The sequence below is a fragment of the Pelophylax lessonae genome (genome assembly GCF_965119305.1).
Source record: "Pelophylax lessonae genome assembly, chromosome: 4".
Classification (NCBI taxonomy): Eukaryota; Metazoa; Chordata; class Amphibia; order Anura; family Ranidae; genus Pelophylax; species Pelophylax lessonae.
The window spans coordinates 10,611,331-10,635,384 of record NC_138771.1 but is presented as its reverse complement, the minus strand read 5'-3'; the positions used below and the strand labels follow the sequence as shown (position 1 = coordinate 10,635,384).

The 24,054-nt window shown below is 46.0% G+C and overlaps 1 protein-coding gene across 2 annotated transcripts in view; it reads left to right on the top strand.

Annotated features, from left to right (window-relative positions):
* ZFAND6 (zinc finger AN1-type containing 6) overlaps positions 1-7,880 on the top strand; it is a 65,143-nt gene extending 57,263 nt beyond the window's left edge. For both annotated transcript variants that reach the window (XM_082256043.1, XM_082256044.1), the window contains one exon: positions 7,118-7,880. In XM_082256043.1, coding sequence (XP_082112169.1) covers positions 7,118-7,266 — 149 coding nt within the window. In that variant the 3' untranslated portion in view covers positions 7,267-7,880. The remainder of the gene's footprint in view (positions 1-7,117) is intronic.
* The last annotated feature ends 16,174 nt before the right edge of the window (positions 7,881-24,054 follow it).

The window sequence follows — 24,054 nt, the reverse complement described above, 5'->3', positions numbered from 1 at the left end:
CATTATCCTGAACCCAATCTGATATTACCTCAGTTTTACGCTGCCTAGCTAAGGAGCTGGTCTAGGTTTTTCTGCTGGGACCTAGTGTCTCAGCTTTCTTTGTTTTTTTTTTTCGGAATTCATGTGTTTTTCTTTGCACTATAGATTTTTATTTCTCTCACTATCACTAGTTAGTCAGGGATTCCTTTCCTGGAGGACTACAAGTGACTGCAGAGCTGGGCCTCGGACTGGGTATTGTAGATCCTTATGGAGTCCCAGCCTGCCAACGAGCGTCGCAGGTTACTGGTACGCCCAGGCCTCGCAACGACAGTGCCCCTCCGAATGGGGATGAGCCTGCGGAGCTGCGTCTTCGCTGAGGGTGTCTCAACCCGGATCGCTCGCGTGTTGCCAGCATCCCTCCTTGGCTGACGGCACCCCCACTGAGGGTGGGATGTCTCCCGTATCTGAGCATTGCCTGCTTTCTGGACTGGTGAGTAATGTTACCCCCTTGTCCCTGGGGACGTTTTGGGGGTTGTGGGCCCACTCTTAGGGGATAGCAGGGCTGGTGGTCTCTGTAGGATCCCCCTTCTGGCTGGGTTGGTGGTTTTCTCCCTCGCTCCCTGCTCCCGCTGGGGGCGCTGTATTGGGGTCCCTGATGGCCAGAATGTGTTTTTACGCTTTGTTTGGCGCGGCCGCCATGTTTTATGGTGTGCAGATTCTAAGCTCTGTGTAAAACAGCAGCCATGTTAGGATTCTGCACATGCTCCCGATCAGGCGCCATCTTGGATGTGGGCAAATGCCTAGTAAGGGCAAGCGCCCATTTTCCCTGCAACATTTATTGAGTTTCTATAGGCACCTTTTGTCTGGGCTTGAGGACTGGGCCTCTAGCGATGGGAGGTCACTTCCTCCTTCACACTTTCTCCTGTGTAAAAATGTGCTGACAGGCTGGGGATTTTTGTTTAATCTGTCATTTTGCAACCAAAACGTTTTTTACTTGTGGCTAGTGTGTTTTCACAGGGGGCTCTTTATGTTAGTGCAGATTACGGGGGGGCGTTATTCTGTCTCAATGACCGATCTTCCGTCCTGCTTTACGGTCTCTGGCTTTAACGGCATGGCTGTTGAACGCCAGGTTCGGAGGGATAGAGGTCTTCCTCAGGCGGTCATCCCTACCTTGTTAAAGGCTCCAACAGCCACTTCATGGAAGATTTCTCACCGCACTTGGAAAGTGTATATCTCTTGGTGCAAATGCATGATTTTCACCCTCGTTCCTTCTCGGTGGTGAACCTGGTGGGGACTTCGGGTACACCTGAATCCTATTCAATGGCTTCCAAATCTGCTGCTCTTGCGACTTTGGCATCCCAGGTGAATCTGCTGATGTCGGCACGCTCCTCCAACAAATGGCCTGTGCCCTCCCAGTCCTCTGACTCTGAGCCTGAATTGGTTGCCACGGACGATGGTCCCCCTGAGGGGTCCCGGTCCTCTGCTTCTGAGAGGGAGGAGGAGGGGGAATCTTCCTCGGTAGCGCGGGAACGCGCTACGATGGATGCTCTCATTGGCATCATAACAGTAACTCTCAATCTTGACGATGAGCCAGCTCAGTAGTGTAAGCGGTCCATTTTCGGGTTCCGCAGACCCCAGAAGTTGGGACAGGCTTTTTTCCTGCCCTGAGGAATTTCACGAGATTGTGAATGACCAGTGGCAGCGCATTTAGCACATGTTGGTGGTGCCTAAGCTTTTTTTCCCATCTGTTTTTTGGAGGTGGTAGACAACCGTTGGACGGTGTTTCCAAGCAGGAGATCACACTGTCTAGGCTGAATAAGTCCACCTTGCTGCCAGTAGAGGATTCCCCGGTATTCAGGGATCCGGCAGATAGGCGCGTGGAAGCGCTTGCCCGCCACATTTATCTGGTGGCGGGTTCCCTGTTGAAACCTGGGTTTGCCTCAGTGATGACCTTTCAGGCGCTCACAACATGGGCAAGGGGCTTCACAGCAGGATCAGCTCATCCACACTGCGATGTTCCTTGGACATTCTGTTGGTCGCCCGGTTGTCGGCGGGGGTGGGGGGGGGTTTGCGATTCACTGCATTACCTGGTTAAAGAGCTGGTCGGCTGACCTTGCGCCCAAACAGACGGTGTCTGAGGTCCCCTATGAGGGGGATTGTCTTTTTGAGAAAACTCTAGATGAGTTGATTAAGGGGCTCACGGGAGGTATGAGTATTCTGCTGCCCCAGGTCACCAAGGGTAAGTCCCCCCGCACGCGGAGGGGGCCCTCCTTCAAGACTCAACATAATTGCTTTCGTGCCTTTGGGACGCAGGAGAAGGGTAACCCTTCAGACTTCCTGGTGGCTACAAATTGCCGTGGTCGGGTAAGGCAAGAGCCGGTCAGTCTGGTTCAGCGGCCCAGTCCACCTCTTCCTGAAGGGGAGCCCTCACCCGTTGTCGGGGTGGGGGGACTTCTGCTTTACTTTCAGGAACCCTGGATGTCCGGCATTCAGGACAGGTGGGTTCACAAACTGATTCGTTCAGGGTACATGATCGAGTTTCGATCTCGCCCGCAGACTGGTTCTTCCCGTCCATTCTCCAGATGTCCCCCGATCGTTTCAGGGATCTTATGGGGGCAGTGCACGATCTGCCTGCCCAAGGAGTTGTTGTACCCATTCCCTCCCGAGAGAGGTTTTGTGGGTTTTACTCCAAACTGTTCACGGTGCCCAGGAAAGACGGCTAGGTGCGTCCGATTCTGGATTTGAAGTCTCTGAACCGCTTTGTGCGGGTACAGTAGTTCAGGATGGAGTCCATCCAGTCGTTGGTGGCCTCATTGAGGCCTGGAGACTTCCTGGCGTCCATCGACTTGAAGGATATCCACATCCCTATTCTCGAGGGTCATCAGAGATATCTCCGGTTTGCGATGGCTGGGGAGCACTACCAGTTCATGGCGTTGCCTTTTGGTCTCGCTTCGGCTCCCAGGGTTTTCACCAAGGTGTTGGCTCCGGTTCTAGCTTTACTACGCTTACGGGGTATTGCGGTCCTCGGTTACCTGGACGACCTCTTGTTAAGGTCAAACTCGTGTGACCTTGGCGAACAATCTGGCCGTGACGGTTTGGACACTACAGGAGTTCGGGTGGACCATCAATTTTTAGCAGTCAGCACGGACTCCCTCAACTCGTCTTCAGTACCTAGGGATGGTCCTGGACTCTGCTCAAACTCGGGTCTTCCTTCCGGAGGACAACCTCGGGACTCTGCGGGAGGAGATCAGTGCTCTCAGGCACAACGATCTCTCCTCTTTGCGGACCTGCATGCAGGTTCGGGGCCTGATGGTCTCCGCCTTCGAAGCAGTTCCGTTTGCTTGCCGAGACCTGTTGTGAAATTAAGCAGAGATCCTAGACAGGTGGGACAGGACGCCTCAGTCCTTGGAAAGGTGGATTTCATTGAGTCGTCTGGTGCGGTCGGATCTCTTGTGATGGTTCAGGTCGCAGTCCTTGGCGCAGGGTCAGCCTTTCCGGCCTCTGTTGTGGACGATTCTCACCACGGATGCCAGCCTGTCGGGCTGGGGAGGAGTTCTGGGCATGCTTTGTGCCCAGGGGACGTGGTCGACGGGGGAGACTTCCCTACCGATAAACGTCTTGGAGCTCCGAGTGAACAAGCTTTGTCTGTTCCGGTGGTCATCAGCTTCAGGGGTGTCCGGTCCAGGTACAGACAATGCCAAGGCTGTAGCTTGTCTCAATCACCAAGGGGGCACCAGGAGTGCCCGGGCAGCCAAGGAAGTGGCCGAGATTCTGTCCTGGGCCGAATCGCATGTACCAGTGTTCTCGGCAGTTCACATTCCGGGTGTGGAACACTGGCAGGCGGTCTGTCTGAGTCGCCAGACTTTGGACCAAGGGGAATGGTCCCTACCTCCGGAGGTGTTTCACCTCCTGTGCGCCCGGTGGGGGAACCCGGGCGTGGATATGTTCACGTCCCGTCTCCACAAAGAGGTGGAAAAATTCGTGGCCAGGAGTCGCGATCCTCTGGCAGACGACGCGGACGCGTTGGTGGTGCCTTGGCACTGTATGCCTTTCCTCTGATTCAACTGTTGTCCAAGTTCCTCCGCAGGTTGGAGTTGGAACGGATGTCAGTCATTCTGGTGGCCACGGACTGGCCTCGACGGTCTGGGTACGCGGACATCGTTCAGATGGTCGTCGAACCTCTCTGGCGGCTTCCGCTGCGAGACGTTATTCTGTCTCAATGACCGATCGTCCGTCCTGCTTTACGGTCTCTGGCTTTAACGGCATGGCTGTTGAACGCCAGGTTCGGAGGGATAGAGGTCTTCCTCAGGCGGTCTTTCCTACCTTGTTAAGGGCTCCAACAGCCACTTCATGGAAGATTTCTCACCGCACCTGGAAAGCGTATATCGCTTGGTGCAAATGCATGATTTTCACCCTCGTTCCTTCTCGGTGGTGAACGTCTTGGCCTTCCTGCAGAGGGGCGTGGATCAGCGTCTGTCGCTGACTACGGTCAAGGGTCGGTTGTCGGCCTTGGCCGTCTTTTTTCAATGACTTTTGGCGTTGCATTCTTTGGTCCGCACCTTCATTCAAGGGGTGCGGCATTTGGCTCCCCCGAGGAGAGCTCTCTTGCTTCCCTGGGATCTGAATTTGGTTTTGTCAGTGTTACAAAAACCTCCCTTCGAGAACATCAGAGAGATTGCTCTGTCTGTGTTGTCACAGAAAGTTGCTTTTTCTGGTGGCTATCACGTCGGCTCGCAGAGTTGGATTTGGTGGCCTTGTCCTGCCGTTCTCCTTATCTGGTATGTCAGAGATAAGGTAGTTCTGCGACCGAATCAATCTTTTCTTCCCAAGGTGGTTTCTCCGTTCCACCTCAATGAGGATATCGTGTTGCCTTCGCTGTGTGCACGACCCAAGCATCCTAGGGAGTTTGCCTTGCATTCTCTGGATGTGGTCCGGGCGGTGAAGGTCTACTTGTCCGCCACAGAGTCGATTCGGCAGTCTGATTTTCTATTTGTACTTCCTGAGGGACCTCGGAAGGGATCGGCCGCCTCCGGCGACCATTTCTAAGTGGATCAGACAGACGTTGTTCAGGCCTATTCCATCATGGGTCAGGTTCCTCCTTTCCCGATTAAGGCCCATTCTACTCGAGCCATTAGTGCCTCTTGGGTTTTTCGCCTTCAGGCATCTGTGGTTTAGGTGTGCAAGGTGGCGACCTGGTCGTCCGTGCACATTTTCAAAAGTTTTACAAACTTGATGTTTTGGCATCTTCAGATGCTTCCTTTGGCCGCAAAGTTTTGTGTACGGTAGTTGTTTTAAGGGGACATTGTCTTTACTGTCCCCCCTTTTTTTGGGGTTTCTTGGTTTGTTCCAGTTTTTTCCTGTGGGCTCAGGGTGTTACCGGCCCGACTGTTACCGTCTCATTTGGTTGCGTTGTTTTTCCCACCCCTCATACCTGCACTGCTTTGGGACGTCCCATTAGTGAAGGCTAATACCATCGGGCGGCGACTGTCAGAGGACGTAAGAGAAAATAGAATTTTTAGTAAGAACTTACCTTAAAATTCTTTTCCCTGAGTCCTCTTGACAGTTGCTGCCCCCACCCTCTTTTTTTGGATCTGGGGGTTGTTGCCTTCCGGTACTGCTTGCTACAAACGGAGGTAATATCAGATTGGGTTCAGGATAATGGCTAAGGGATGGCCCCCTAGTGGCGTACCGAGGTATAAGTTTTTTTGTATTAACCTGATCAATTATCTGCCTAGCCTGCTCCTGCAGAGTGCACCATTACCCCATTAGTGAAGGCTAATACCATCGGGCGGCGACTTTGTAAGAACTTACCATAAAATTATTTTCTATTTTTTTAACGGACAATTGTGCGGTCATGAGACGCTGCACCCAAATAAAATTGATGCATTTTTTTTCCCCCTCAAATAGCTATTTTTGGGAAAGAAATCCCAATAAGTGTAAAAGTTAACGCGTCTGTGTTTCTAGATCGGAGCACAGGCACTCTGATCATTCCAGAGAAAGGTCAGCTGTATTTACAGGAGCAGAATGTCGTCCTCTCTCAGCGGGTAGTGATCGTGGGTGCCCGGCAGCAATCGCGGCTGTCGGCCCCGTGGATCGGCATACTCGCTGCCTAGTGGGGGCGGCACTCGCTCGCCCCCTGGAGCACTTACACGACCTGGTACGGCTGTTCGTGCAGGTCGGGCGGTCGGCAACTGGTTAAATACATTAAAGCGGAGTTCCGGGCACAAAATCGACCTTTTTTTTTTTTTTTTTTTTTTTTATTTTTTTTTTTTTTGTGCCCATCCGCTTGGTCTCCTTCACCTGAAAAGGAATTGGATAGTTAGGTTTTTTTTTTTCTTACTTACCTTGTAATTGTAGAAAGAAATACTCACCTTTCCTCACTTCCTCCCTCTGTGGCCTCGGCCCGCGCCGTCTCCGGCTTGCAATGATTCCTGGGAGCTGAACGTCATCGCTCTCAGGAATCAATGCGACGGCTCCGGAGCGACGCTGCATTCCCTGCTAAACAGCTTCTGGGCATGCCCAGAAGCTGTGGAGTAATGCGGCGCCGCACCGGAAGTGACGAGAGGAGCCGGTGAAGGCGCATTCTGGGAGAAGAAGACACGGAAGAGGACGCAGCAGAGGATCGCGCTGGCTTCAGCTGCCCACAACAGAGATGGCAACGCTGTGGAAGAAATTTTATAAGTGAGTATTTCTTCTTGCAGGTAAGTGCGAACCGGGACAGATCAGAGGCTAGCCATTGTGGAATGTACTAGCCCTGACTGTCCCGGGGGTATGTTCACTGAAATTTTGTTTTTGTGCCCGGAATTCCGCTTTAATAATAGCTGAACAAAAAAATGCACTAAATCTATTTTGGATTAGGGTGTTTAAGGTAATATTTTTATTTTTTTAGGGGTTTTTTTATTTGTTATTGCACAGTATTCATTTATTGTGTTTTTTACTATTTACGTTTTTTTTTTTTTTTTATTTGTGTATTTTAGCTCAAGCTCAAAAACACTGTTAAAAAAACAAAAAAAAAAAAACCCCACCAAAATCGTGGGGAAAAAAAAAAGCTGGAAAAACGCTCAGATGCTATGCTCAGGTGTGAATGCAGCCTAAAAACGGCAAATGCTTCTACTAATCTGTTCTTCTATTTTGCCAGGATTTGAATGCCGGTGCGGCAATGTATTCTGTGGGACCCACCGCTATTCCGACGTCCACAGTTGTTCCTTTGACTACAAAGCAGAAGCAGCTGCAAAAATCAGGAAAGAAAACCCCGTGGTGGTGGGAGAAAAGATCCAGAAAATCTGAAGATGGAGAAGATCTGTGTCCCAAATAAGACGCCATCTCAGTGGACATCTCTGGGACACCTTTCAGTCCACCTTGGTTGTTGGATCCAGGGACACAGCTACTCTAGCTTCAATTTTTTCTTTTTACTTTTTTTTTTTTTTTCTCCTTTCTTACTGCAGCTTTTCCCGATTTTTCTTGACAGTTGAAACCAGGATACAAACCAGGAAACAAACTGAGTAAAGTCTTTAAAATCCTCTCCAGGTGTTTCCATCCTTTTAGCAGTCCTGCTAGTTTTCTTCTTTTAAAGGGACAGATGATGCGACGGAGTACGTTCTCCTCTCTGGAATGGCTCGGGGGGTTTTACACCTTTTTAGATTTCAAGCATCCTGACTCCATAATCCCATTGTATTTATCCTGATGCAAAACGGATCAGCATTTTATTGGACCAATTTAATGATGTATGTCTGAGCTCTGGAGAAGTTGTCCTTTTTCATCAGAGGAGCGTGCTCTAAGAAGCTTTTTATTTTTATCATATTTTATTATTTTTTTTTTTCTTGCATCTTTTGTGTGATTGTGTGGATGATTACAAATATCTTTAATTATAGAATGAAAATAAACTGAATTTTAGTGTTGGGCCTGGTCTTTCCCCAGCCGGTCCTGCATGTTGTATGCTGAGAGCCCAGCCTTGTGGGTTGAGTTAGTTATGATTTGCCTCTGGAAGGGGGTTGGCGTGGGGTGGAGAGAGTGAATAAACGAGTTACGCCTTGTTCTAGGCTGGGTGGAGGCTCCATTTATAGGCAAGGGGGTCTTCAAAAACTTTCTGCACTTCTTTTTTTTTTTTTTATTTAAGTGAGTTAAGGAAAAAAGTATGGAAACCTTTTTGAAGAACCCTTGTATATTTCTCGTTCATTGAGGCACACAGGATTCAGAAAATTGGGTTATACTGCTGCCTACAGAAATATTTGGATAGGGCTAAACAAAAACGGTGACAGACTGGTTTAACCCCTCCCATTTCCAGAACCCTCCCTCTTAATTTTTTTTCTTTTATTTATTTTTTAGGCAAGTCTCCTTGAGAGGAGGAATGCATTTTGAAGAAGAAAATATATAAATGAATGAAGAAAATATATTAAAAAAAAAAAATATATATATATATAATAGTTTTTTTTTTGCTAGCCAAACCCCATTTTCACCCCCAGAAAATCATTTTTTTTTCTTCAATAACGACCCCTCTACATGCTGCTTTAGCTGGTCTTTTAATCCAGCTATCCGGGACAGCATATACTCAATAGTCTTGGAGGTCATACCCCGAACCTGGCTGGACAATTGCAGGGCCTACCTGGGATGTAACTTTCAGGCGCTGGTCTCTGCATTTTAAGTGTTTTCCAGAATTTTGAGTACGGTTTGTTTTGCCACAAAGCGTTTTCCAGGTCCCCTAGCTGTGGCAAAGCCCTCAGATGCGACCCTGTCTCTGAAGACTCCCCTTGTAGGTAAGGCTGTTTGGGCCAAGAACCAGAATTTTATTAGAACTGTTGGGTTCTATTATCTTTCTTGTTTTTCCCTACTGGTTTTTCTACAACAAGGGTTCAAATGTTTTGGGACTGGGTGCTGCGTCCATAAGTGGAGTGTCATGCATGCCTACTCCTCAATCTTGTTGTTCCTGCCATTCACCATGAGGTGCATATATGGATGGAGCGTTAGACCAAAAAATAAGAGTCAAGATTAATATATATATAAGCCTCGTACACACGCACCGATTGTTGGCTGTGAATTTTCGGCCAACGTCCGATCGGCCGCTTGTAGGCTTGTTAGTATGATGCTTCCGACAACCAACTGCGACTTTTCGGCCGAATAAAATCTGGTGTGCATGCTATAAAATTTTTGTTGGCCAACACCAGAACGGCCGATTGTTCCTCAGTCAGTACAGATGTCGGCCGACAAAAATCTGATGAGCAAGACTGGGCATGCTCAGAGAAGAAAAAAACACATGGAAAGTAAACCATCACATGACATCACTTCTGCAGTTGGTTGTTGTTGGCCGACAAAATTTGTGTGCAGTCTAGAGCACATTTTAACCAACACAACACTGGACAAAAGACAGCCGAGCGGTCGGCCAACAATCGGTGCGTCTGTATGAGGCTTTATAGTCTGTTAAGACAGCCAACACCTTTCAGGGGTCCAGGAAACTTCCTCCTTCATCAAGGCTTCAGTTAAAAATGAGAAGCTGGAGAGGACTTAAAGTAAGGCTGTTTGAAAAATGTGCAGAGAAGCTCGATTAGGATTCCTGGTCAGCAGTCAAAATAAGACTGGTATTCTGCTGGAGTACCCGGGGGGGGGGGGGGGGGGGGGGTAGCCTTGTCTTGTAAGCAGCCTAACCTGAGCCAGTGTGCTCTTCAAGTGTGTTTTTTTTTTTTTTTTACCTTCCCACTTTCTCTTTTTTTTTAAATGCATATCAAAGTCCCAGCGCTTCTTGGATGCTCTTTTTTGTTTTTATTGGAGGTGGCACCGACACTATATTGCCAAAAGTATTGGGACGTCTGCCTTTACACGCACATGAACTTTAATGGCGTCTTAGTCTGTAGGGTTCAATATTGAGTTAGCCCACCCTTTGCAGCTATAACAGCTTCAACTCTTCTGGGAAGGCCGTCCACAAGGTTTAGGAGTGTGTCTATGGGAATGTTTGACAATTCTTCCTGAAGAGCATTTATGAGGTCAGGCACTGGTGTTGGACAAGTCTCCGCTCTTAATTCATCTCAAAGGTGTTTTATCGGGTTGAGGTCAGGACTCTGTGCAGACCAGTCAGGTTCCTCCACCCCAAACTCACTCATCCATGTCTTTATGGAACTTGCTTTGTGCACTGGTGCTCAGTCATGTTGGAACAGGAAGGAGCCATCCCCAAACTGTTCCCACAAAGTTTTGAGCATGAAATTGTCCAAAATGTCTTGGTATGCTGACACCTTTAAAGAGTTCCCTTCACTGGAACTAAGGGGCCAAGCCCAACCCCTGAAAAACAACCCCCACACCATAATCCCCCCTCCACCAAATGATTTGGAGCAGTGCACAAAGCAAGGTCCATAAAGACATGGATGAGCGAATTTGGGGTGGGGAAACTTGACTGGCCTGCAGAGTCCTGACCTCAAACCGATAAAACATCTTTGGGATTAATTAGAGCTTAGATTGTGAGCCAGGCCTTCCCATCCACCATCAGTGCCTGACCTCACAAATGCGCTTCTGGAAGAATGGTGAAACATTCCCATAGACACACTCCTAAACCTTGTGGACAGCCTTCCCAGAAGAGTTGAAGCTGTTATAGCTGCAAAGGGTGGGCCAACTCAATATTGAACCCTACGAACTAAGACTGGGATGCTGTTAGTTTATGTGTGTGTAAAGGCAGGCGTCCCAATATTTTGACAATAGTGTATCTGCCGCTGCTCCTGTTGGTGGTTCCATTTTGGGTAGTTCTTGCTGTGACCTGGTTCCCCTCTGGCCATTAACACCTCTCCTGCTTCCAGCAGCTTGGTTTGTGAGGTTTTACCTTGTATTTTGAGCCAAGTTGTCCCTGCTTACAGTGCAACACCTTGGAACGCAAACACATGGCAGGGCTGTCCCACTGTACCAGGTTCTTCCTGCTCATGATCTATGGGGTGGCCTGCAGTGCTCCTTCTCAGGGACGTCACACAGACAGACATACAGGCTCAAATGCTATCTCCTGCCTGCGTTCCTAAATTTCTTTGAGTCTTCCATAGCTCTGCTGGGTTTGGCTCCTTCCTTCCCCCCCCCAGGAGGATTTTGTAGGTGAAATTATAACTCTAATTGCTGAATCCTATCCACATAGGCCAGTGATGGGGAACCTTGGCACCCCAGCTGTTTTGGGACTATATTTCCCATGATGCTCCTGTACTCTGCAGTGTAGTTGAGCATCATGGGAAATGTAGTTCCAAAACATCTGGGGAGCCAAGGTTCCCCATCACTGGCCTAGGCCATAAAGAAGTATATGCAGAACACACATCAGTGCTTGAGTGATGTAAGGAAAAGCTGCTTTCAGGGGGGAAGAGCGTGGGTATAGAGCAGTGGTCTCCAAACTGTGGCCCTTTGCTTCCCTTTATCTGGCCCTTTAGGCATAACTCCTTCCCCGGACACCAGCAATGAAGCACTATTCCTTCCCCGGACACCAGCAATGGAGCATAATTCCTTCCACTGACAACAAAAATGGAGTATTATTCTTCCCGCTGGCACCAACTCTTTCTCCCCCTGACCAGGGGCATATCTACCCTGAGGTAAACAAGGTGATTGCCTTGGGGGGGGTGGTGCCTGTAGCCTAGCTGTGGGCATCACCCCGGTATAATTTTTTTTAGAGCTGGTGGCCAACTGTCTTGTAATAGTCGTCAAATAGTCGCTCACAAGCCACTCGATTGCTATTACAAGCAGTGAGAGGGGTTTCCGCGGCTCTCTCAGGCTCCTCTGTCCCACTGGGAGACACAGAGTGATCAGGTTAGGGGCTGGGATCAGCTATGATCGGCTGTTTGCAACAGTAAACAGGAAGCAATGAGCCAGTGCCAGTTTTTAAAAATCTAAAGCATTCAAAAACACAGATGTTGGTGTTTTTGGATGCTTTCAAGTGCAGAGGAGGAGTCTGGGATCTTATAGACCCCAGATCTCTCCATAAAGAGTACCTGTCACAAGAATCGTTACATTCCTTCTGTCGGCAATAAAAGTGATCAAAAAAACTAAAGCAACTGTAAAAATATAAAAAAATAAAATTAAATGAATAATTTAAAATAAAAAATGGGCTTACGTGCAAAGGCGAGCTTGCATGTTGCTCCAGCACGCACGTAAATGGTGATCATCCAACACGTGCCTTTTACCGTTACCTTCAGATCATGGGTAGTAATTCTAACACCAGACCTCCTGTGTAAATCTGAAGTAGTAACCTGTAAAGGCCTTTAAAATGTCTCCTATGGAATGTAAAATGTATGTCGGTTGTCGCCATTGCACGCGCGTGCTAAATTTTTAAAGTGGCTGGGGTGGAACAATTTTATGCTAGCCATACACGCACAGCACTTCGGCCGAAAATGGTCGTTTTAGGAAAGATCGTTCGAAAATCGGGCCATTCGTGAACATAAGTTTACTGACGATTTCGAGCGTGTGCCCGGCTAATGTTGATGGATCCATAGCAAAAACCTTTATCGTTTCTATGAATGTTTTTATGCGTATGGTAAAATTGAAACAAAAATAATATTCTGACTCGTATTGCGCATGTTATCAAACGATCATTATGATCATGAAAACAATTATGTAAAAGAGTTTATTCTGTCAGTTAGTGGCCAATTCGCTTTCGACCGACGAGTAATCATTCAGTCTGCAAACGGCCGAAATTCTGTGTGTGTATGGCCAGCATTAGTCTTGCCTAGGGTGGCACAAAACAAAAATACACCACTGCCCCTGACGCCAATTATTTTAACTCTTAATGCCAAAAATCTAGCATTTTTCACTTCCACTGGGCCCAGTCCGGCCCCCCTAAAATCTGAACGACAATAAACTGTCCCTTTCTTTAGAAAGTTTGGCGATCCCTTCACTCCACTATCTAGTGATGTCCCAGGCTGTGCAGCTCCTTTCCTATTGAGGAAGTCTTCCAGTGTAAATATTATGAAAAAAAGAGGGTGCAAAAGCATCACCTCAAAAATAATTTCATATAAACATGCAAAAAATGCAAAAGCCATGTGGCTATGAGCCTTAACGAGTAACTAGAACTCCAGTACCGGCGGTCCCCGGGTTACAAACATCCGACTTACAAAGGGAGGGAGACAACAGGAAAGGAAAGGGAAAACTCCCCCTAGGAAGGGAAATTCACTCCTGGAAGAGTTCTCATGGGGAAAAAGGTGTCTCCACTGGAGCTTTGTCACCAATCCTTGTTTCGACAACAAGCCAAAATTGTCAACATTCAGTTGTCACAGGGATGAAAAGTGAGGTGAAATCTTCTGAAAAGGGGCACAGACAGCAAAACAAGTGTTAGCCCTTCCCTATGCTATTCAAAAAACTTAAAAAATTATTTGTTTGGCTGGTGCTATGCTTAAAAAATGTACCTGTTCCGACTTACAAATTCAACTTAACAAACCTACAAGACCCTATCTTATTTGTAACCCCCGGGACTGCCTGTACCTGTGATTGATGCAGCTACTGGGTTCTGGGTATATAGCCACGTGGATTTTGAGTATGCCTTTTTGTATGTTTTTTATATCAATTTTGAGGTCATGCACAAGGCTTTTGGGCCCTCCTTTTTTCATTATTGTCATGGAGGTCATAAGTATACCTCCAACACCTTTCCCTGCATATTCTTTATCAATAGTCATTCTCTGACCTGCTGGCAGCCTCTGAGCCTTCTGCAGCAGAGACTCTGAAGAGTCTGTTACCAGATGATGTCTCTTGAGTAGTCTTTGGCAGCTGCCATGACTCTTAAAGAAGAAGTAGGGAGAAAGCTTGTTTGGCTATACTTCTCCTATAGATCACAGGACTGCAGTTAGTTTTGCAGGGTTTGGCTCCTTCCTTCCCCCAGGAGAATTTTGTAGGTGAAATTATAGCTCTCTGCTGAAAACGGGTCACAGAAGTCGGCTCAGCCTTTCAGCGAGGGACAGAGTGTAGACAGGATACATTGAGGTTAATTTACTAAACTTAAGAGTGCAAAATCTGGTGCAGCTGTACATGGTAGCCAATCGCCTTCTAACTTTAGCTTGTTTAAGCTTTGGCAATAAAACTTGGAAGCTGATTGGTTTCTAGGCAGAGCTGCACCGGTTTTAGTAAAGGAACCCCATAGTTGGCTAGGGGAGATGCCGCAGAAGACAATACTAAACTGGGAAGGTGTTACATGAGGCGGTAGAGATCAATGCTTTCACCATAATCAATGTTCCCACTACCAACTGCTGAGGTCCAAGGGCCGAACATCATATACTAAAGCAGGAATCCTCAAACTACGGCCCTCCAGCTGTTGCGGAACTACACATCCCATGAAGCATTGTAAAACTCTGACATTCACAGACATGACTAGGCATGATGGGAATTGTAGTTCCTGAACAACTGGAGGGCCATAGTTTAAAGACCCCTGTACTAAAGGGTCGCAGGTTGGGCACCAGGGCCTTAGAGGCTCTAAGACTCCTAAAACTTCTCTGGTGTACTAGTGTCCTGTACAGAGACTGGGCAACTCCTGAAACTGTTCATCTCTCCCAAATATTTTTCAGTCCAGTATCTGTTTAAGGTGGCCCATCCCCATTGTTGATCTGGCAATGTCCTATTTAAAAAAACTGATGTCTCCTGTAGAGCGGTGGTTCTCAAACACCAACTGGAGCCTTCCTCCTAGGCCCTGGTTTCCTGTCTGCTCTGACTGCTAGACTTTAGCTCAGGGTTTCTCAGGCAGGGTTCCTCCAGAAATTGTTAGGGGTTTCTTGATCAATGAGCAATTTCTGCCTCTCAGATAAGTTGCCACTGACACCATTGATCTTTTTAGCTATCTGTCGGGGTAATTCTTCCCACTGACCACCAATGTAAGGGGCATTCTTCCCACTGACCACCAATGTAAGGGGCGTTCTTCCCACTGATCACCAATGTAAGGAGCGTTCTTCCAATGTAAGGGGCATTCTTCCCACTGATCACCAATGTAAGGAACATTCTTCCCACTGACCACCAATGAAAGGGGCATTCTTCCCACTGACCATCACACAAATGTCTCATGAGTTGTAGATATAGTAATAATTAGCAGGGGTTCCCTGAGACCAGAATGTTATCTCAAGGGTTCCTCTGTTAAAAAGATTGAGGAAGGCTTTAACCACTGGAGCTGATGAGGGATGTGGTTTGACAGAAGTGTGTTGTCCTGCACTCTATCGGCTCCTGGAGTGGGAATGGAGTTGCGGGGGTCCTTTTGGCCAGCTCTGGGAGCCTGACCATACTAGAAAAGTGATACCAGGTTGCATCTTCCCTACTTGTACAGCGCAGCAAGCAGAACTGGATGGAGGGAGCCTTGTGGATTTGCCCTAGTTCCGAGGCCCAACAGGAGTGCAGGACAACGTGTGAATGTCATGAAGAATCTTGACCTACGTAAATGTTGCTGATGTTTGTTTAAGCCTGAGACACTGCAGTGGAGTCCCATTTGCAGGTAGGAGTCCTGCTTTGAGCTCGAGGTGTAAGGGAGCTTGTTGATCAGCGCAGAACTGAGCAAAAACTATACAGGAGCCTCCTGCAGCCAATAAGGTTTAGGTAAACTGCAACGAACTTGGTAGGTAGGTAGGGAAGTGTGAGATCTACTGGTGTGTGTGTGTGTGTCTCTGGGGGAGTGGCCAGTTTTGGAATTTGCACTTACGGTCACATCCTCCTCTTGGTCACTTATGATCGATTACTTCAATGATGCTCCCAGTCCTGGCTCTTAGTTCATTGACCGCCATTTTGAAATTGCATGTTGCAAGTTTGTATCTCTTCTGATTGGTTTGTGCATTCATATGAAGAAATGCTGTGCAATAATATCTGCTCTAGGGACATGACATACTTTAATTTCTCCTTTTTAATTTAGAGAACTGGGGCTGCAGTGAACAGTAACCAATCAGATTTCCCGATTTTTATTTTTTATTTTTGAGAAACAAGAATTTGTTACCACTGTGATCGTTTGCTGTTTTCTTTTCAGTTTTATGGGATCAGCCCTATAGCTTCTTATATTAAGTGATGGATTTAGGTGTACCTATAGTTAAGACTAAATTTCTATTTGTTATGAATGGAGTAAAGAAGGTTTAGAACAGCGGTTGGCAACAGGTCAATTGCAATCTACCCATCGATAATGGCCATGTTGGGGCATAAAAGGTGTTTGAAGACTTTATTGGGCCTTTGTCTCATTAAGCTTGAGAACCACTGCTGTGGAGGATGTGACCATCTTTATGGATTTGGAGATTTGGGATGGTGTTCATTGTTATGAATTTTTTTTCCAAAACCCTGTTTTCTCTTATAGGCACTGCATTGCAATCTGTCATGGCCATGATGTTAGTCTATCAAACATTTGGGGAATTGACTACACTCATGAGGAGGGATCAAGCTTCCCTCTACACAGATTCCCTGTTTGTGGAGAGCCTAGACCTCATGCCAGGAACCCCGAACTACTGTCTAGATGGGTTAGTAGATGTATCCTGTACTGTCTTTTTTTTCCCCCTCTTTTCCTATCAGTGATCCGGTGGAGACCTCTTTGTTTAAAATGCTTGCTGCACATGCCCTTTGAGGGACAATATCTGACACAGCTGCCTTGGACACACTCATTATGGAGGTCATTGGGGCAGGAATATTCATCTACTCCAGCAGAAGAAGCCTAGGTCTCAAACTGGGATGACTTGTCCCTTCTCTAATGGCACAAAAAGTTTATTTTTTTACACTCAAGCTTCAACCTCTAAAGCCAGAACCAAGCTGGATCCCAGTTCAACGTCTAAACCTTAGGCCTTTAAATATCCAAACCTTGAGACAAGTCCTTCTCTGGCATGAAGTGGGAGCGTCTGTTAAGGCCCGTACACACGATAAGAAAATCTGAAGGGAAATTTCGTCCGACGAACGATCTGCCGATTTTCGGATTGTTAGTATGATGCTTTCGACAGCCGACTCCGACTTTTCGGCCGACAAAATCCTGATGTGCAGGCTATAAAATTTTTGTCGTCCGTCAACACAACGTCTGATTTTCGACTCATTAGTATAGTTTTCGACGGAAAAAAATCTTAGCAAGACTAGGCATGTCGGAGACGAAAGAACACATACAAATCAATCCACACATGACATCACTTCTGAAGTAGAATTCTGACATACGGGAAAATTCGTATGAAAATAACCTCTTCACTTTCCACATCAGACTAGCATGCCACAAAAAAACGGACGACAGATCGTTCGATAATCTGATCATGTGTACGGGGCTTTAGTCTTTGCAACTATCTGGACAGACAGCATCTCTGATGCCTGTGCACAGAAGGTGTTTCTAGGGGCTGCAAATTAGAGTTCACTTCTCTGCTTCATGTCTTCCAACCTTCCCGTGTCTCTGCACATATTTGCAGACCTTCTTTGAGTTCTTGTATGTTTTCTGGATTAAGAGATTAATTTAGACTTTTTCACAGTTTCCAAACCAAAAAGCAGCATTTGCCTCATCTTGGATTTCAAAGCCATAAATATCCTCCGGAAGCAAAATGCTGCATGATATACACAAGGTCTGTCCTAGCCTCCATCCAACAGGGAGCCTTTTTGGCCTCCTGTAGAAATCTAGGATGTGTACTTGCATGTCCTTATATATTAAGCACATTAGCAATATTTTTGCTTTCCTATGGGTCCCTGCCACTTTGAGTTTGTGGCCCTGCCATCTGACCTGTCTTATGGATACTGTGTTTAACAAGGTTCTAGCCTCTGTGCTTGCCTTGTTATGCACCCATGGTATCCTCATTGTGAGGTATCTGGGCAGCCTCCTGTTGAGGGAACAGTTGGAAAAGTCCTAATAGACAATGCCAGAGTGAACAGTTCAGACCTTGAAATGGTTATGCTGGATCCTGAACCTTCAGTCATCTTTTGGCGTATATGGGTCTGATCCTAGACCTATCTTCTTATTTTCTCTAAGATAAGCTTCAAACTCTCCTCTCCCAGATTTGGACTCTTCAGTCCAGGAGTTGACCAACTCCTTTTTTTTTTTTTTTCGTCCAACGACCAATCTGCCGATTTTCGGCTTGTTAGTATGATGCTTCTGACAACCGACTCCGACTTTTCGGCCGAAAAAAATCTGGTGTGCAGGCTATAAAATTTTTGTCCTCAGTCAAAACACGTCCGATTTTCGTGCAGTCAGTACAGATTTCGACAGGGAAAAATCTTATGAGCAAGACTGGGCATGCTCAGAGAAGAAAGAACACAAATAAAGCAAACCAACACATGACATCACTTCTGAAGTAGAATTTTGTCGTGCTGGAAAATTCGTGTGCAGTCTTGGCACATTCCAACCAACAAAACACCAGATGGACGACCGGTCGGTGGAAATTCGTTGCGTGTGTACTTGGCTTTAGCAATCAGCTGTGAAGTTGGGGAAATCCTTCCTTTCTAATCTCTTGCCAGGAGCTCCCCAACGGATGTGAGCCTGCCAGGCTGGGGTGCAATCCTGGACACCTTGCCAATGCAGATCACCAGAGTAATCTCGTCTACCAATCTATATTCTATAGTGCTGGGCGATTTGGTTGTACCGGACATCCTGACTGCAGGGTCATCTGTTGAGGAAAGTGGAAGAATAGTGCTGGACCCATAGGATTATCCTTAATGGTATTCTCTTAAAGTATTGATGTTAATGTAATTGATTAGGTTCCTAGGCAGGCAGCTTCTACACCCCAGATGATTTCCATGGTCTGCTTAACTTGTAATTTAATATAACAAAAATGGAAAATGAAGGACCGCAACTCTGCTAAGAGGTCCAGATATAACTTTATTTCAATAAAAGGCAGGGAGACAATCAAAAATAAAGCCAACAAATTTTGGGGGTCCACGAGTGCCCCCTTTGTCCGGGGCTTCATTCACAGCAATGTGAATGATCTGTAAGTGAACTGGACCGTTGTCATTTTTGGGAATGTAAGCACTGGCCGTAGCAGCTGGTTTGGCAGCAGGGTCATCTGATCAGAGTTCAGTTGGGCAGTTCCACAGCAGTGCTTTACATGAACCCTCGGGAAGGAACCAGAAGTCTTGCTATTGCCAGAGAGGTATAAAAAGTATTATTTTTTTGGCATAACTTTTTACTTTCCTGCCTTGTCTGCTGTTTACTCCATGGGCTAGAATAACTGGCAGGCAGACTTCTCCAACCAGGAACTGGGCTCCACAACTGAAGGTGTCTTGGGACCTGTGTCACATATGAGCCCAGATGTGGACCACCTGGCATCAAGGTATAACCACAAACTGCACTTGGACCTATCCATAAGGAACTTGGAGCACCGCTCAAAGCACTGTAAAACCTTCCCCTGTAGTCCAAAACACTAACTGGGTGGCGGAGTTCAGATGAGTTCATCCAAGCTAACAGAATGGGTCAGAAGACAAGGGATAGAAGCGCCGCACACCAGGACACAGCTTCCATACAGAGGAGGATAGATAATAGCTTCATCCCAGCTCCTCCTGGTTACGCCCCACTGATGTGTTTTGCCCCGTCTGTGAACAAACCACATTGATTTGTTTCCAGAGACAAGATCGCTGGCTGATGCAGCAGATGCTTTGGTGGTTCAGTGGATCAATACAACCGCAACCATGTTCTACAATTCCTTTTTTTAGCCCATTTATTTCTGATGTTTTGCATTGCTATACTTGCAACAGGGGCCAGCCTGACGTGCTCTAGCAGGACTTTATTTTTTGACTAAAGTTCCACTTTAGGGATTGGGTTTCACCCTGTAAAAGTGCACTCTACTATATCTGAGGGCATCTTGAGCTGTTCGACATCAACCTAAAAAGGAAAAATTATTATTCCCCAATGCCAGTAATGGCGCTAAGCTATCGGCACTCAACCACTCATGGGAAATGTGAATGATGCAGTTAAAAAATAATCTATGAATAAAGACAAAGAGGAAGTAAACGCTTCCTTTTTTTTTTTTTTTTTTAGTTTTTTTCTTCCCTGCAAAGTAAACGCATAATGTGCTAGTATGCATTGTATATTAGCACATTATGTGACACTTCCCTCCAAACGAAGCCCTTGTCGTCCCCGCTGGAGGCCACATCCATCTTCACCTGTCTTCCTTCCTGGTCTGGGGATTCCAGCTATACTACTGGCTCGGAGCCGCATGACGTCACTCCCACGCATGCACGCAGCCGTTTCTTCAGAGCGCATGTGCTGGTGATGTCATCGGCTGCAGGAAAAGGAAATATCTCCTAAACGGTGTGTAGCACTGCTCCCTAGAGGACTGCTGAGAATTATCTTTTCTGCATTACCCTTAGCAACTGATAGCAGACAAACAGCATTGAAAGTCCTTGGCTCAGTCAATAATCAATCCAGGGAGTGTTGGTTATTGTGTTTTTTTTGAGAACTGGGATGGGAAAAGGGATGAGTAGGATCCTCCAACTATGAACTATGCACAATCTTGAGGACAACTAGCTGTAGTGTGCGGCAAGGCCGCTACTTCACCTTGCCACTGAAGTGAAGATAGTTTTAAAGGTTCCTGTTTTAGTTATTCTCTTCAGGGTTCTGTAACTAGCACCCCCTTTCCTCTCAACACTGGTGTGCTAACGCCTGTCCGCTGACTCTAGCTTCTGGAGTGGTCCCCTTCCTGGCAGACCCCTGGGCAAGGAATAAGGATGGGACAAGAGGAGTATAAAGTATCAGCCTTCGCAGATGATATCCTGCTCTATATAAGTAATCCTAGGATATCCCTGCCTAATCTAATAAAAACAATGAAACAATATGGAGAGCTATCTAATTTAAAAATCAACCAAAAAAAATCAGAAATACTAAATATTAATATCCCCAAACAAGAAGAGGGGAGATTGAAAAATGAATTTCAGTTTAACTGGAGAAAAGATGAGATCAAATATCTAGGGATTAAACTAACCCCAACCCCAGAAAAACTCTATAAAGTGAATTTCATTCAACTTCTAAATGAAATAAGAACAGAGTTAAATAGACTATCTCCAAGAATCTTCTCCTGGATAGGAAGAATTAACGCGATAAAAATGATAATAATGCCTAAAATCCTATACAAATTCCAGATGATCCCAATACCAATACCCCAGGGATTCTTTAAAACACTCAAAACTCTAATTTCCCGTTTTATATGGAAACACAAAAAGCCAAGGGTAAGGTTTGATACACTAAGTAAAGGAAAGGGACAAGGGGGCTTAGCACTACCAAATGTTAAAAATTATTATTATGCATCAATACTTACAAGGGTGATAGAATGGACAAAAAAAAAAAGTGACAGAAATTGGGTAACAATAGAAAATACAATGAGTGGCACACATCTAGCAAAAGTTATAAGGATACCCTCGAGGGTCAGAAATTTAGATATCAATACGCACAAAATCACACGACACGCTATCAAAGTTTGGGATAATATACATAAAAAAGAAAAATGGAAGCACAATTCACCAATGATACCTTTACAGGGCACAAAATTTTTTGCACCAGGGGAAGGGAAGGAATTAGGAAATTGGATTCTAGAGGGAGAAGCACGATTAGGGGACATAATAGAGCAGGGAAAAATTATAACCTTAGCAGATTTAAAACAAAGGAAGGGAGATTGGAAGATTAATGAGTGGAGATACTTTCAGTTGAAGCATTTTACACTGACATTACCACAGCCATTGAGAGATATGAATGACCTACGACCCTTTGAGCAAATGTGTCTTTTAGATAGGATACCTAACAATATCTCAAATGTGTATAAAATATTATCAACAATAACAAAAGAGAGAGGACCCTCACTAAAAGAAAAATGGGAAAGAGACTTTGGCCCTTGCAGTAATAACACTCAGTGGGAGAAGAGCCTTCAACTAGTACATAGATCAGCGATAGATACCAACACTGAGGAGATGAACTACAAATTGCTCGCAAGGTGGTACAATACTCCCGATAAAGTAGGTAGAATCCAGGAAGAGAGTTCAAGGCTTTGTTGGAGGGGATGTCAGATGATAGGGACTATAGCCCATATTTGGTGGGAGTGTCCTAAAATTAAATTATTTTGGAGAGATGTTACAGATTTGATAATAAAAATTACCAAAATGGATATTACTTTGGATCCTTGGAAATGCTTATTTCATGGAACCCATATGTCAGTGAAACAATATAAGAAAACACTTCTCCCCCATTTATTAAACTCAGCTAAAAGCCTAATCCCCCTAAAATGGCAAAAAGAAGAACCCCCAACCAGTAAAGAGTGGTTGCTTAAAGTAGAGAAAATTAGAAAGCTAGAACAACTAAGAAGCTGGGAAGAGGATGAACAGGGAGATGGAGAGAAAATTTGGGAGGATTGGCAAGACTTTAAGGATACAAGGGAATATAAAGATCTCATGGGAGTTAATTGACAAGAAGAGAAAGGGGGGGGGGATAAGGGAGGGAGGAGGGACAAAGGGGAAAAAGGGTAATATGTGGATAACATGTACAGATAAATTCTCCAGTGATTGGAGTGTTGTAATTTTTTTTCTCTTTTTACCTGAAAAATTAATAAAGAAATATACAATAAAAAAAAAAAAAACCCTTAGCAACTGATAGCAGACAAACAGCATTGAAAGTCCTTGGCTCAGTCAATAATCAATCCAGGGAATGTTGGTTATTGTGTTTTTTTTTGAGAACTGGGATGGGAAAAGGGATGAGTAGGATCCTCCAACTATGAACTATGCACAATCTTGAGGACAACTAGCTGTAGTGTGCGGCAAGGCCGCTACTTCACCTTGCGACTGAAGTGAAGATAGTTTTAAAGGTTCCTGTTTTAGTTATTCTCTTCAGGGTTCTGTAACTAGCACCCCCTTTCCTCTCAACACCGGTGTGCTAACGCCTGTCCGCTGACTCTAGCTTCTGGAGTGGTCCCCTTCCTGGCAGACCCCTGGGCAAGTTCCTCTGTACTCACGGACACTAGTCCCCGTTGCCTCCAAACTCCACTTGTCAGCATCCACTGGATCTCTGCGTTCAACAACGCCTTCAGGGTCACCAGGCCGACTGCCTGTGACCACCTTTCCCAGCTGCAGAAGGAGAAACAGCCGTACTCTCCTTCTGGAACTTGGCTTTCAGCTTAAAGACCCCCTGCCACATGTGCCCTTGGTTTTTATAGCCTATCCCAGGATGCACCACTGTCTGTGCCAACCCACTGGGACAGCCACAAAAGCCTGTGTGTCACTGGCTGGGTTTCCTCCACTGTCCAACAGGCCTCCCTATTGGATATAGTGGTGACACTCCCTCAGCCCAGATGAATCACACCCTGGACACATGTAACAGGCCCGACTAGAAATCCTGCTCCCTGATAAGCTGAAAGAGCTACTAGGTTTTACCTGTCACTCTGCTGAAGCAGGCAGAACAAATATACACCACCTACCTAGCACCTATCTAAGAGGGTGCTACAGGTGCAAGCTTAGGAGATCTTTACAGTACCTATAGGTAAGGATTACCTATGGATAAGTTATGAGTGGGTTTACAACCACTTACTAATACAAACCAAAACTGGGGGGGCTTTATGAGCGGGTAGCCCTTGTAGCTAGACAAAAGGAAATGATGACCTTAAGGTTGCTGTGTTAGGTACCTGTTAGGTAAAGTCCGAATTGGAGCTTGAGTGCTGAGGATTCAGGCGAAAACGTAGTCCGAGATCAGGCCAGCAACAGATCGGGCAAAGCAGTATCCAAACGTAATCCAAAGAATGGTCAGGCAGGCAGAAATCATACACAAGCTGGCGGTGAAGTACAGATTCGGCAGGCTGAAGAGGGGTCAAGAATACAGGCAAAAGTTCATACACGATAGTCAGTAAAAGAGCAACCAGCACACCCAGGAAGATATTCCAAACAAACGGGCATTAAGGAACAGGAAGTGCTGCTATTTAAATGCTGGACAAATTGTACATTATTCACAGCTGGTTAAATTGTACATTGATCGCAGCAGGTGGAGCTAGTGAGTCCAAAAGTAAAGCATCAGGCTGGAAAATCACTTCAAAAACTCCAGAGCTTCTTTGTGGCACAACAGATAAGGCTGCAAGCTATGAAACAGGGAACCTCCCGATTCAAGAACACCCAGGTACATGATATGCTGCTGCCAAAATGCAGATGGGACTCCATCTGTAAAACAAAGAGAGGGGAAGGGAGACAGCCAGCGTGACCACTCTTGTG